The 13,714-nt window shown below is 39.9% G+C and overlaps 1 protein-coding gene across 1 annotated transcript in view; it reads right to left on the reverse strand.

Moving 5' to 3' along the window:
- Nucleotides 1–13,496, reverse strand: part of LOC149071126 (uncharacterized) — a 36,944-nt gene extending 23,448 nt beyond the window's left edge. Inside the window, exon 1 of the mRNA XM_089248241.1 lies at nt 13,142–13,496. Coding sequence (XP_089104367.1) covers nt 13,142–13,144 — 3 coding nt within the window. The 5' untranslated portion in view covers nt 13,145–13,496. The remainder of the gene's footprint in view (nt 1–13,141) is intronic.
- Between the last annotated feature and the right edge of the window lie 218 nt (nt 13,497–13,714).

The following is a 13,714-nucleotide window of genomic DNA, read 5'->3' on the forward strand; positions in this document are numbered from 1 at the left end:
GCAAAATGCCCAACGAGGTGGCTACGAGTGAAGTGTAATGATTGAATGATTGTAGTAGGCTTGTTGCCGCTCTCTGTGGCGAGATCTTTTAACGGGGAGACAGGCCCACATTCGCGCCTCGAAGTTGGGAAGTGTACAACTCGTCTATGAAGCCCTGATTCAATCAAGGTTGGATCGTGACCCATAGCTCAGAAAACTCAAAAAGCCCCTGGCTGTACGCGGATTCATACAACCCATCTCGCGGGCCCCTGAAAATCACGAGTTTGGATCGGGACCCTATGGGTTAAGAACCCCTGCTTTTAACCGAGATCGAATGTATTTTGAAAACTCGAGACACAACTCAGGCCTACTTCTCATCAGAAATACAGATACGAGTATCGCACGTTAATATTAGAAATAATCATTTACGTATTTCCCGGTTTAAGAGAAATTTCATCGATGAAATAGACAGTGAAAAAAACTCAAAGGTAATTTTCTTTTCGAATAGGTCGTGAGTGGGAACAGTTTTAAAACAACAAAAAAAAAAAACAGAAATTGATGCATAAAAGAATGAAAAACAAGGAGACTTCAGGTTACTTCTTGGGAGAAAAGAAAAGTCGAAGGAACCCGTCCAATGAATCAAAAAGAAGCGGCGGCAGAAGCTGCGAGAGATTAAGCCGATTACTTGGAAGACGTATTAATTAACACCCTTGTCAGGTCTCACGGGCGAGGCTACGAACCTTTGAGTTATTGAAACATTAGATTAAAAATAACGAATAACACCAGGGGGAGCCTCTTTCTTCTTTCTTCTGTTCATGTTCTAATCAGAGGGTGATTCTCTTACGTAGAAACCTGCTGCTTAAACGCAAGAAAGAAAGCAAAAAAAAGTGTTACTTTTTTTTTTCAACATTTTTTTTTCAATTTTCAACAAGAGTGACGATGAACCTGCAATAAAGTTATCTTTGAGAAATTTTTGTGACATTCTGTAACCAAAAAATATAATTGACAGTTTTTTTTTTGTTATCGTTCGAACAGAGTAAGTTGGTTGTTGAACTCATACGGCTGTGCGGTGACGCGAACATTTAGCTCAATATGTACACGTTACTGCCAAAGCCAGAAAACGGCCACTTCGCTGATTGTCCATTTTCGTTAAATATTGACCCCCAGTATCTAGTTTGCGAAGTGGCCGATGATCCCTGGCCAAAGTCCGATAACGACAGACATAATTCGGGATCATCGTCAAGTTGAGAGTATTTTTTCGGGATAATTACTGTATGTCTACGTCAGTCATGGTAACCCATCGAACCGCAGTCACGATGTGGTAATCAATTTTTTTCTCTCCAAAATTTGGCAGAAGAACTATTTTTAAGTCTATTATAAGAACTATTATTTTTAAGTCTTTTCTCTCAAATTTCACTGTTTTTCTTCCTCTCTCGTCACATGGAGCTAATCCAATGCAGCTGCGATATAGAGACATGTATTGCAAGTTGGCGATAAAAAAACCAAATGGATTTGGCTCCTGATGGGCCGTCTTACATCATCACATCGAGCTTTGGCCAGAGATCTCCGGCAACTTCATGAAATGGCCGGCCAAAGTCTCAATCAATTCTGCAACTCGGACTTTGGCCGTAACTCATGGCCAATTCGCGAATTGAATTGGCCGCACTTCGTCCTTTGGCAGTAACATGTAAGTAAGGAATATAAAAGTAAGGAAATACTTTTTGTGAAGGTGAACCATAGAGAAGGGGTTAACAATAGTTTTCGGAGTGTTCGTTCAAACAACAATAACCTCAAACCAAGGCTAGAACAAATCTCCAAAATAATTACATGCAAGCCCAAGTCAAAATTCTATAATGCATCGTCTGGCACGTGGTTTGAAAAAATATACCCCCGGTGAACATTTTTACATGCCTTGGGTGTTCTCAATCTGTCGACTAATTATTTCAAGCTCGTGAGAATTATTGGATATTGGTTCTCAAATTCGTACATAATTGCAAAAGTAATGGGAACCACTGTTTTTGCAATCGTGTACAAGTATGAGAACGTATCCAATAATTCTCACGAGCTTGCAATAATTATTCGACAGCTTGCATGGTGGGCAATAGACTTGTCCAATCCCTGCTATTGTATCTGTATCTTGTATCTTTTGGCTGCTTCCTTTCCTAAACTTGTAAAATATAACCAGCAGGGTCTCTCACATTCCTTCCGTTAAAACAGCTCGTCTCATAAATACAGTTGTCAAATATACTCTGTATAAAATAATATGGTAGGTGCCGATTTGAAGAGAACCCCGTGCTCGATCCGAGACCTGGACTATTCTAAGAGATAAGCGTACATTTCCATCTTCGTAGTAAATAAAGCAGTCGAAGCACGAGGATATCGGAAAAATGTTGTCTCGAGTCATACCTCCAGAAAACAGTTCAATTACCGACAACACTGAAAATAATCTCGTCGGCAGTGACGAAATCGAGTTAATGCGTATTCTGGACACACACAAACAGAGAAAACGCAGTATTCCTTCCTCCTTTATTTGTTGTTATTTTTACAGACCGGAAAATATTCTTTCTGCGACCAGATATTACATCTCAAGAACATCGCGATGTTCTTGTTTATCTCGCGGCGAAGAAAAGAGAGGATTATTCACGGTTCGTTTAAAATCAGTTATTTTGTGGAATAGTTGGCGCTTATTAGGCTCGTATCTCTTTTTTTCCTTCAGGTTACAAAAAACACGATTCTAAGTATGTACACGTAACATCATGATTCCAACGTTAACTCGAATTAGTTTAACCCTTTTTACTTGTTGCTTTTCTATTTTTTCTTTATTGGCATTTGCGACTTACAAGTTGTCGTTAGGCATGTCAAACTCTGTTTTTTCCACAGCTCCAGGCTGAATTCTTTTTTCTCGCTTCCATTTCGCTAGGTCATCAAAATATCACAGACTTAAGGTGAAATAATCTCTCCTTTTTTTTTTTTCCTTTTCTGTTACAGGTACAAGCCAAATATTCTGCGTAAATTCGACATGGACATCACGTATTTGCCACTTTTTTTTTTTGCTTATCAAACTTTATCGGAGAGTCCTTGTTTTAAATCCTGATACATGGGGTAGAGAGAGAACTTCTTTTTTGTTTCTCAATGTGTGTGTTTTTTTTTCTATGAACTGCTTGGAAATTACTTCTTTTGGGACATGGAATTTTTTACGTGTATCGTCACGTAAATGTTCGACGAGGATTCCTTCTTATGGAAAGAAATTAGTCATCTGTAACGTAGACAAGAGTCTTCGAGATACGACTGTCAGAGATTGTTCCGTCTTTCGCAGAAAATTAATGACTTCGTGCTTGAACATCGGAAAAAAAAAATGTTTATTTATTTATTTTCCTAAGGAAGCATTCGGTTTGCTATTTGTATATTATTATCGATGGCGTCTGTAAAATATGAATTTCTAATCGGTTAGAAATTCCTGAAGTATGAGTTGCTCATGGAGTGGAACTATAGTATACGCCAATGCTGCTCAACCTACTGGGAACGCGGGTCACTCCATTGATTTGGAAACGTGTCGTGGGCTACATGAGCTATCTGGTCCGCTTGGTTATCCAGGCTTTCGTACTTCGTATGAACAGCGGAGAGTGGCATCGTTTCTCTCTATATAGGTCTATTAGCTTGGTAATTTTGTTTTCATTCTCAATGAAAGCAAAATGAAAACAACATTCATGAGTAATGAAAATAATTTTTTCACGTTCAGAATTAAATTTTTTATCATCAACATTCCAGTTTACAGGTTATCATGATATTGCCAGTTCCTAAAGGCATTAGTACCGTATATGGGAGTGTAACTTCTCCCCTAGATCAGTCATTTTCAAGCTTTTTTTAAGGAGCACTGCGGTATAAACCATGGCATGACAAATAAAAAAATATTTAGGCAAAAGCCAAATTACATAAGCGCCAAGTATTTCTTTTCCAGAATAGTGTGCTCATTGTGACTTTTCCGAATTTGGGGACCTTTCCATACTGGCAGACACGCTGACATGATTTCCGATAATTTTTAATTTTGTGCTGTTCTCAGACTTAAATTCAGTAATCATACATAAAAAAAAAAAAAAAAGGTGCCAATGTCACTTTTTAGTCACTATTGCAACCTGGCACCTGGGATTTGACAAGGCCCCCTGGATAAACCGAAGTCCCAAAGTCCTTGTATATGATTTCATGCTAGTGTGGTATCGACACCTCAGTAAAACTTCATTTGAAGTCACATTCAAGAATTCATATTACGATGTTCTCAGTTTAAGTCGTCCATCAGCATTTTCCTACAAGTGCTTTTCTTCTGATGCATAAAGAGAGGCTAAAATTATTTTTTTACTGCACAAATTTGTATTATACAATTATTGGATGCCCAGAAAAATCTTCAATCATTTCTCTGACTTTCCCTGCCCAAAACTCAAAAGTTTTCCTGACGGAAACTCCTGAAAAAAGAATTACAGTGGAAAAAGCTTTAAACGGGAAATGCTAATTAGAATTATACTTAGAGTTGGGACCACGAAAATACAGTACAAGGCCACAACAGACAAAATGCCCAATGACGTGGCTGAGAAAAAGATGTCCATAACAAATATGCATGTCATATATTTCTAAAATACAGCAACCCAATTAAAAATGTAATTATAAAAAGCTAAAGACTATAGCTATACATGTAGTATATGAGTAATCATATACTACAAATCCCAAAAAACGAACTACTGGAGAATGGAGAAATCACTTCGTTATAACGAAATTTCGTTGTAAAGGAATTCCAGATTTTTAAATTGTTTCTATGTAAACTCGTGTGGGGGTCAGAAAAGTTTCCGTTAAAACGAGATTTTCACTATAACGGTATTCGTCAAAACGGGAATAGACTGTACATGTGACACAAAATGCAATACATTCCCATGGAAAATATTCATGGTTGTCTTATTCTAAGGATGGATAACTTCTCGATTTATCGCAACATGCTTATCGTATTTCTTTTTAAACGAGCCAATTGCGTTAGAATTTACTACCATCGGGAGTAAAATATTCCATTTACTAACAACCCTGTTAGAGAAAACCTGGAATTGTCCCGTACCAATCGATACTGGTATTCCCTTGTCAAAGCAGTTGATAGACGGTGTATTAATAACTCATGGTCCAGCCTATCTCCTTCTCGTTGAAAACTTTAAACACTTCAATCATTACCCCCATCCCCCTTCAAAATCTACGTTCTTCCCAAATCTCTCCATTTTCAAAAAATGAAGTCTCTCTTCATAATTCAAGCCCCGTGTTCCAACAAGTACACGCGTACCCCCCCCCCCCCACGAACCAAGTCTGTGTCCCTCTGTAGGCGCCAAAGCAGAATATTTAGCACTATTCTGCGACGAGCCCTCAGCTAACTGGAAATGTTCTGCGGTAAAAATCCCTATTCAGGTAATAGTGTTTTTTGCACTTTTTCTTAAAATTCTTCCAAATTGTTCTGTAATAGCGGTAATTCTGCTTTGGGGTCTGTAGGTATGGTCTCCAAAACCTTAGCTACTGCATACTCCAATCCAGGACGAACTGAGCCTCGAAAAAGCGGAACAATGACTTTAGGAGAACGCGAAGAGACCTAATAAGTCTTTCTAAGCGGGAAAACGTTCCAAATGGGAACGTTATAAGCGGGATCGGCTCTAATTCAAAATCTTAACCATTCCAAATCTTTTTTTGCAGTTTCGTTTTTTTTTTCCTCCATTCACAGAATTTCCCCCTGACTTTTACCAAAATATTTTAAACTTTGTATGACTTTCTTCGATCATTTTCCCTGACTTCCCAGGTTGCTAGTAAACCTGATGAATTAAGTATATACAGTAAAAGCGTATTTACATGGTACATGTGGCTATTTGCTATCATTTGTAATTGTTCAGATCATTAAGCATCTCACACAAAAATAATTATATCTATAAATGAAAGGAACTTTCGATTATGTGAGATAACACTTTCATTATATGGATGATATATTACCCAGAGATGTAAATTGAAAACACCGCTGTAAAAATGAAACCGTCAAATGTGTGTCGGTGTATGTATCTTGTCGGAAACTGTCACAAATCTCTCTGAAGGTAACCTACTATTTATGCTGTCAAATATTGAATAACACTAACGAGGGGGAAAAAAAAGTGGAAAGGTAGCATTCGTAACACAAATGAAAATACATTCGAAATCACTAGTGTGATTTGGACATGGGTGGAAAGACATCGAGACACACTGGGGGAATCGGAAAGACATCGAGACAGTCTCAGCATTTTACGTAATCCCTAATCGGTTCTGATCACGTGACATCAGGGAAAGACCACGATGAAAGGCTGTCACCGTCGAGACTTGAAATTAAACTTACTATATACAGAGAGAAGGCCCGAATTTCTCAAGAATTATTCTGCAACATTTCCTTCTCGGATTGCATGATATTCGTGAATGTAAATGTCTGACTTTAAAGCGCAAACCGGGGGCTCTCAAACTGTGTGCCGCCAGCCCGACAAAGGTTTATTGAAGAGATTCTTTATTAAAAACTGCTATGGGAAGCCGTTGATTAAGGCATGGGGTGGAAAAAGTTTGAGAAACCCTTCTGGCTTAAACGAACCCATGACCAGCGGGACAAATATGGCCTTCGGGGACATCTGATGTGGCCCGTGACCTCAAACCAAATTTTGTAAAAAATGAACTAAGCGGCACATTTACAGGTAGCTAAAGAGAGCCGTGGCATGTTTACAGGGTGAACCGCGGCATAATTCGAAAACACTTAAGCGGTCCATGGCTCATATACAGATCTTTTAAGTCACCCGCGGCACATTAACAGATCCCTTGATTGACCTGCGGTGCAGGTACAGATTACCGTGAGCCGTAACAGTTCTGTCGGACAATTCCACGTCACTCAAGTGACCCACGGCACAATCCCGGATAAATTAAGTTACCCACGGCACATTTGCAGATCACATAAGACCTGTGATGCAGTTCCACATCATTCAATACATCACTCAATTTAACCGCGGCAGAGTTCCGGATCACTCAAGTGGCCCACGGCACATTTCAACACGACTGAAGTGTCCCACGGCACATTCCCAGATCACTTAAGTGGCCAACGGCACAACTTAAGTGTCCAGCGACTCGTTTTCAAGCCAATCAAGTGGCCCGCACTCTCCTAAAGGTTGTGATCACCCTTGGCTTCAACCATGTTCGTACTTTGTTTTTCTAAAACAGCGGTTTTCAACGTTTTTTGACTCGCGGAGCCCTTTTCAGCATATAATTTCTGCGGCAGAGCTCCGTTTGACTCTAGGAGCCCTTTTGTGTCACATAATTTCTATGGCAGAACCTCTTGTAGGCCTCTTTTTTTATTTATTTATCTATCTATCAAATTTACTGATTTATTTTATTTTCCCCGAGTCACCTGGGAGATGCACACGGAGCCCTTTGGGCTCCGCGGAGCACCGGTTGACAACCGCTGCTCTAAAATAAATAAATCTATGAATTCGTGAAATCAGTGATTAACTTCGAATTAGTTATCGCACAGAAAGAGCTGGAAATAATCGAAATGCATCGATCTATACACGAACAATAATAATAAAAAACACTTGAGATTGCGTTGGGTGACGAAAATAGAAGGGGGGAAAAACACACTAGGGATCAGTGTCTCTAAGATGTCTTTCAAGTGTTTGTAACGATAATAACGAGATTAGATCGCAAAACTTCCCAATAAACCCGCTCATGGACAAGATAAAAAATATTTATAAACGACGAAATTTGTAAACATCCAACTTCGAGTGCGAAAAAAATTAAACGAGAGAAAAATACACCATATAAAGACCACGAGAGATAAGTTTCCAAGAGAAGAGAGATATCGAATTATTATCATTACTAATTCCACCGAAAAGCAGTCGGTGAAATCCAACCATTTGTTTATGTTATGCGACGTCGTCGATGTTTTCTCTAATTCTTTCGGCTGATAATCGAGAAGAGATCAATAAAATCGAATCGAAGAAAAAGAATTGCGAAATTTAATCTCTCTTCTTTTCCTCTCCAAATCCCCATTCGTATCAGTACATAAATCTTTCTGTCATGACGAACCTCTTATAGGCCCGAGATACACATGCTAATACAAGATTCCTTGAAAGATATTTTTGGAGATGATGATTACAAGGAATAAAATTCATCTTCCCACACACGGGGACTCGAACCCCGGTCTCTCATATGCCGGACGAGGACTCTACCAACTATAACCCATGGAAACCGATAGATTTTCCTTCCCTTGGAGCTTATATGTGGACTGTTTCCATAGCTTAGTTGGTAGAGCAGTGCCGTCTTAAGGCATGGGCTCACTTGGGCACTGCCCGGGGGCCTGAAGCGAAGAGGGGCCTTATAAAAATGAGGTCTGGTGGAAATTTTTGAGAATTTGTTTGGTAGGGCTTAGAAAAATCAAATGGCCCGGGAGCCCATGATACTTACTCTTAAGACGGCCCTGTGGTAGAGTACTCGTCCCGTAAACGAGAGACTGGGGTTCGAGTCCCCCTGAGGCAGAGATGAATTTCTTTCCTTGTAATCATCATCTCCAAAAATATAACCAGTCTTTCAAGGAATGCTGTAGCAACAAGTGGAGAGGACACACACATTTCTACATAAATATACATGCTATTTAGCAGCACGCTAATTTCGAGCATATGTTGCAAATGATTAGCGCGTGTTTCCAAATAAGAGATATTGAAGAGCACGCTGCTGAATCGCACGACGGGTCTACTTTTCTGTGCTTGATAGCACGCGGTTAGCGTTAGACGATTAGAGGGGAAGAAGCTGATAAATAAATAACATTGAGTGTTTATGAAGTGTCGATTGTACAATAAAAATTAAGGCTGGGAATCGATTAAAAATTTTAACTGGTTAATCGCAAATTTTTAATAGATTACTCACCCGATTAATCGAATTTTAATCGAATATTTTTTCTGACCATATAATATTAACAGATACTAGAAAAATATATTTTATTCATTTCACTCACCTATTCGGTAGATGTAACGGCGAAATGAACTTTCGGCGAGTTCAACATACAAATTCATAAAATCTGGATGATTTCAATCTTAGAACGCACAATTCGTACAAGGAATTTAATTGGAACGTTGTGATCAAGTGTTCGCAAGAGTACGAAATCTGACACGAGCACTCTGGGTGCTTTAGGGAGTACCGTGGTGCTCACGAGCAACGGGTTGAAGATGCCTGCTATAAACCATCACGCTACCTATTAGCAACTCAGCAACCTTTTTTTACTAGCATTTGTATCACGGGACATGTAGATCAAGAGCACCTAAGCAAAGTGTTCGATTCTTATGTCGTGCTCTAGAGAAGTGGTCCTTAACCTGGGGAAGTATGACCTCCCCTTGTGGTCCTCGGATATTCTGAGACAGTGGCTCTCAACCTTTGGAAGCCCGCGATGGGCTTCGATGAATTTCACCAGGGCCCGGCGGTTGAAAAACGCTGTTCCAAGGGGGTTACGGGAAAAATCAGATGAAATGGTCTACGACAAGTGGTGAAGTGAACCACAGAGACCTAGCAAGTGAAACATGTGACTACTTTTAGAATACAGCAGAACTGCCAACAGAACCAGTGCTATTTTAATCCTTGGGCCCCCATTTGGGCAGGACACGGGGTCTCGTATCTGCAGGGAGCCTGCAGAATGATACCTGGTACTATGATTTTCAAATGTGAGTATCTATGCTAATATGTAACTGAGAATTCCAGCTGAGAATGGCACCCCGGAGCATCACTTTATCTCGTACTATGATTAGATGGCCATGTGCAAAAATCCCCCGCAAGAAAGAAGCCCACTAAAACTCTAGTGCAGGGTAGGCGCGGCCCCACGGTGATGTGTCGGTTGGGTTCGATTTACTGTGTAATTTCGTTCTGTGTGGATCCGTCCAGTATTTTATGCAGACCTATTTCTCCTATGTTTCAGCTCTTGGGACGGATGACCCCCCCCCCCCCTTCTGGATCCGTTCCTGGCTCAGGCTTCCGGAGATCGATCTTATTAAAAAAAAAAAATTTCATCATAAACTTCGTTTTGATTCACTCGTTAAGCAGAAAGGGTCTTGTCGCTTGGATAAGGGTAGGGAGCTACACAAGAAAAACAAAGTCTAAAGCTGAGAATAAACACTGTCTTAATCTATGTTTGAGAGGCTTTCGAGACAGGCCATACAAATTCACTTTTTGCTCCATTTGTTTCACTAATTTTGGAAAGTAAAAATTTTGTGAAAAAGAAATAGTAAATGAGAGAGCCTATATATTACACTTAAGCCCATGTGAACCTATTATATTTATTATACTTATTTTTAAACAGACCCTTGGGTGGCAGCTTAAAAAGTTATGAACCCCTTCGGTAAAAAAGGTATCTATTACGTAAAACCTATCTTTTCGTTCGATAGAAATCCTCGTCAATCCCGTTTATAACGTTCCCACAAAGAACATTCACCCGCTCAGCACGATTTACTCTCATTGTCCCAGTTTTAAGTTATCCTCATTAAGATTTTACGTATTTAAGGCACTTTCCCGCTTACAACATTTCTTTTTCGAAAAAACGTTATGAATAGAGTCTATAATTCTACTTCATTAAATTTATTTTTCTAATAAATATTAGTATAAATATATGTTAGTGATATATGGCACTCTATCAACATTCGACATCTACGAAACTGTCTTGAAGAAAAAAGAAAAGAAACACGTATTTTGCGAAATTAGAAATTGCTGCACAATTCAGATTTATAGGATATTATCAATTCCTGAAAAGTTGTAACTTGTTACTTTCTTAGTCGACAGATGGCGCTGCATGACCATCTGAGAGAGAATATTATTTAACCACTCTAGCGTGTGGCTATTTTTTTTTCCGAAAAAAAGTGAAACATACAAACAATCAACTAATGCTCTGGGGGAAACCCTGAAAATTTAATTTTGGTTGAATTTCAAGTACAAATGATTTTAATTTTTAGAAAAGTAATCAATTCTGTGATCAGGAATTACAACAAACAGTAGCCTACTAGTGCTAGATAGCGTACTGGGTAGGCCCCCACATAGTAGTGTGAAAGTGAATTACAAGAATTTCAAAATTGATCAATTTTAAATTGATTAAAAGAATTTCATTGATCTGGGCGCATTAATGATTATTTCATAGTAAATAAATTGACGAATGAATTAGATTAGCCTTTCCCACCCTGTTGTCCGCGAAATGCGGTTGGTCCGCGAAAATGAGGCAAGCAGAAAGTTAAAACTTTCAATTGGATTAAAATTATTCAGAAAACTATTAACCAATATACAACTTCATAGTTGAAATAAATTAATAATAACGATTATTAAACAAGGTGATTGTTAGGCTCGTATAAGTTAGCTGTCCGTTGAATTGTTTCAGTCAATTTATGCTGGTTCGTGGAGACGGGTTGACAACTGATATTAATCGATGCTCGCAGCAAGGGCGTAGCCAGGGGGGGGGGGGACTTGGGGGTCTGGTCCCCCCCCCCGAAATGTGAGAAAATGACCGAAAAAAGGGAAAAAGATGGCCAAATCCATTGTTCTGTCACTTTGGTCCCCCCCCGAAATGAAAGTGGTCCCCCCCCGAACGAAATTTCTGGCTACGCCCCTGCCTCGCAGGACCGCAACTGGGGGGAGCAAGCAAGCAGGTCTGACACCCCGGGCACCGTTCCAGGGGGGGGGGGAATTTCCCCCTTTAGCCTCTTCTTCAACATTACATGGGGGCGCCAAAATGCGTGCTTGCTGACAGACCAAGCAAAAGATGTGACCTAAAGCGTGTGTAATCATGTGAGCAACTATAACAATGTACATCCTTAGTGTGGTACTCATCTACTAAACGAGAGAAAAATTGGTGATTCGCTTGAAATGATTTAGAGGGAATAGGTACGATTTCCGTAGTTAACTGATAATCATTGTGGGGGGGGGGGAAATAATAATCACATAAAAAATCATGTAAGGAATTGATGGGAAAGCAGTTTATATCCACGGTGAACAATTTATATGACAATTTATATATTTTAGCCATCATATATACTTAGCCATCGAACATTTTTCGAATGTCGCTAAGATGTAAGTTGAATATCGAGCATTACAACCCGCTATCTCAGTATTTCTAAAAGTATGCGTCGCAGCCCCCTAGGGGCGCTGCCAACTTTTGTCATAGGTGTCGAGATGAACTGGCAATATTGATTTGGTTTTTTTTTCTTATATATATGCTTTGAAGTAGTTATTTTATGATAAAAAAAATATCTACAAAACTATTCTTGGGAGCCGCGGATGGATCATAAATTGGGCAAGGGATCCGCGGGTGATAAAAGTTTGAGAACCACTGCGCTATGTAATGAGTCTTACACCCGGCTTAGAGCATACACGCTCAACCTATGGCATGGCCCACGAGCAAAGTTCGCCCTCGGAGTCCGTGAACACAAATCTAACTATTTAAAAGTGAATTAATTGTCACATTAAAAAGTCTGGGGTCACATTAAGTGGTCTGATGTGTAGCACCAGTCCGACATCACTCAAATGGTGTGGTACGTACTTTCTTCATTGATCACTTTCGTCGCGCGACGGTCATTTTGCTGCACGTGAGGTCTAATTAGACCGGGACCTACAATTTATTTCCGAACGGCAGCGTTCGACATTTTGCCTCCGCGACATATTCCCCATATCACATAAGTGGCTCCGGGGCATATCTACAGACCACTTGAGTGACCGACGACACAGTTCCAAAGTACTGAAGTCACCCGCGGTATTAATGCTACAATTCCACATCACACAAGCTGCCCATGGCACAATTATTTTGCTGTTAGAGCCAAGACGATGAGCGTTATGAAAGGAATAGAAAAGAAAGGCTCGTGGCACATTCAAGAAATATATTCGCAGATCCTTGAGCGACCCACGGGATATAGTTACAGATCATTTAAGTAACTTCTGCGCTGTTCTAGATCACTAAATCAAGTGGCCCCGCGCTCTCCCAAAGCTTAAACACCCTTACTTAGAGCATAACGCGCGATATTAGAACATTTATTTGAGACATCAATAATCGACATTTGAGCATGCATAACAAGGTTCTTATATTGGAAAATCACAAAATGTATAACAAGAGAGATAAAACGGAGCTCACCATAAAAACTTCCGATAGCCCAGATTTGACGTCTTCCACGCCCCTCAGAACTCAACGACGGATGTCACGAGAAGCATGTAAAAATGTCTCTTCTCTTGTCAAAAAAAAAGTCCTTGATAAAACACGAATCTCTCGAATCACTTTGGACACGAAACAAGAACTAAATTCCTGATGCAAATTTACGGACGTGTCACAATAACAACAAAACAAACAGATACAAAACAAGAGTAAATACAAGTCAATCAAAAAAGAAGAAGCGAGAGCGATTGTCGAGGTCCGAACCCGAGCAAGGACTTGTCCGATTTGGCTTCTTTTCTACCACAAGCAGCGTCACGCTCACGTCAAACAAACACTCGTTCGAACGCCAAACACTCACTGGTTGGTGCGCGGAGGGGAGGAAAAAAAAACCCCAGAGAGAAAGAAGAGCCACTGTGTGTGTGAAGAAGCCCGCGGTGGGCGGTGACTTTACGCCCGATGCCACGCCTCTTTTCGGTTTGACTGACGTATTCTCTGACCACGCCTCGTTATTATCCATATTACTAGAGATCTATGAAAAACATATTTAATAAAATT

This window comes from Pholcus phalangioides, unplaced genomic scaffold (assembly GCF_987345545.1).
Source record: "Pholcus phalangioides strain wild (caught in Gottingen) unplaced genomic scaffold, Ppha-v1.0 ptg000019l_1, whole genome shotgun sequence".
Classification (NCBI taxonomy): domain Eukaryota; kingdom Metazoa; phylum Arthropoda; class Arachnida; order Araneae; family Pholcidae; genus Pholcus; species Pholcus phalangioides.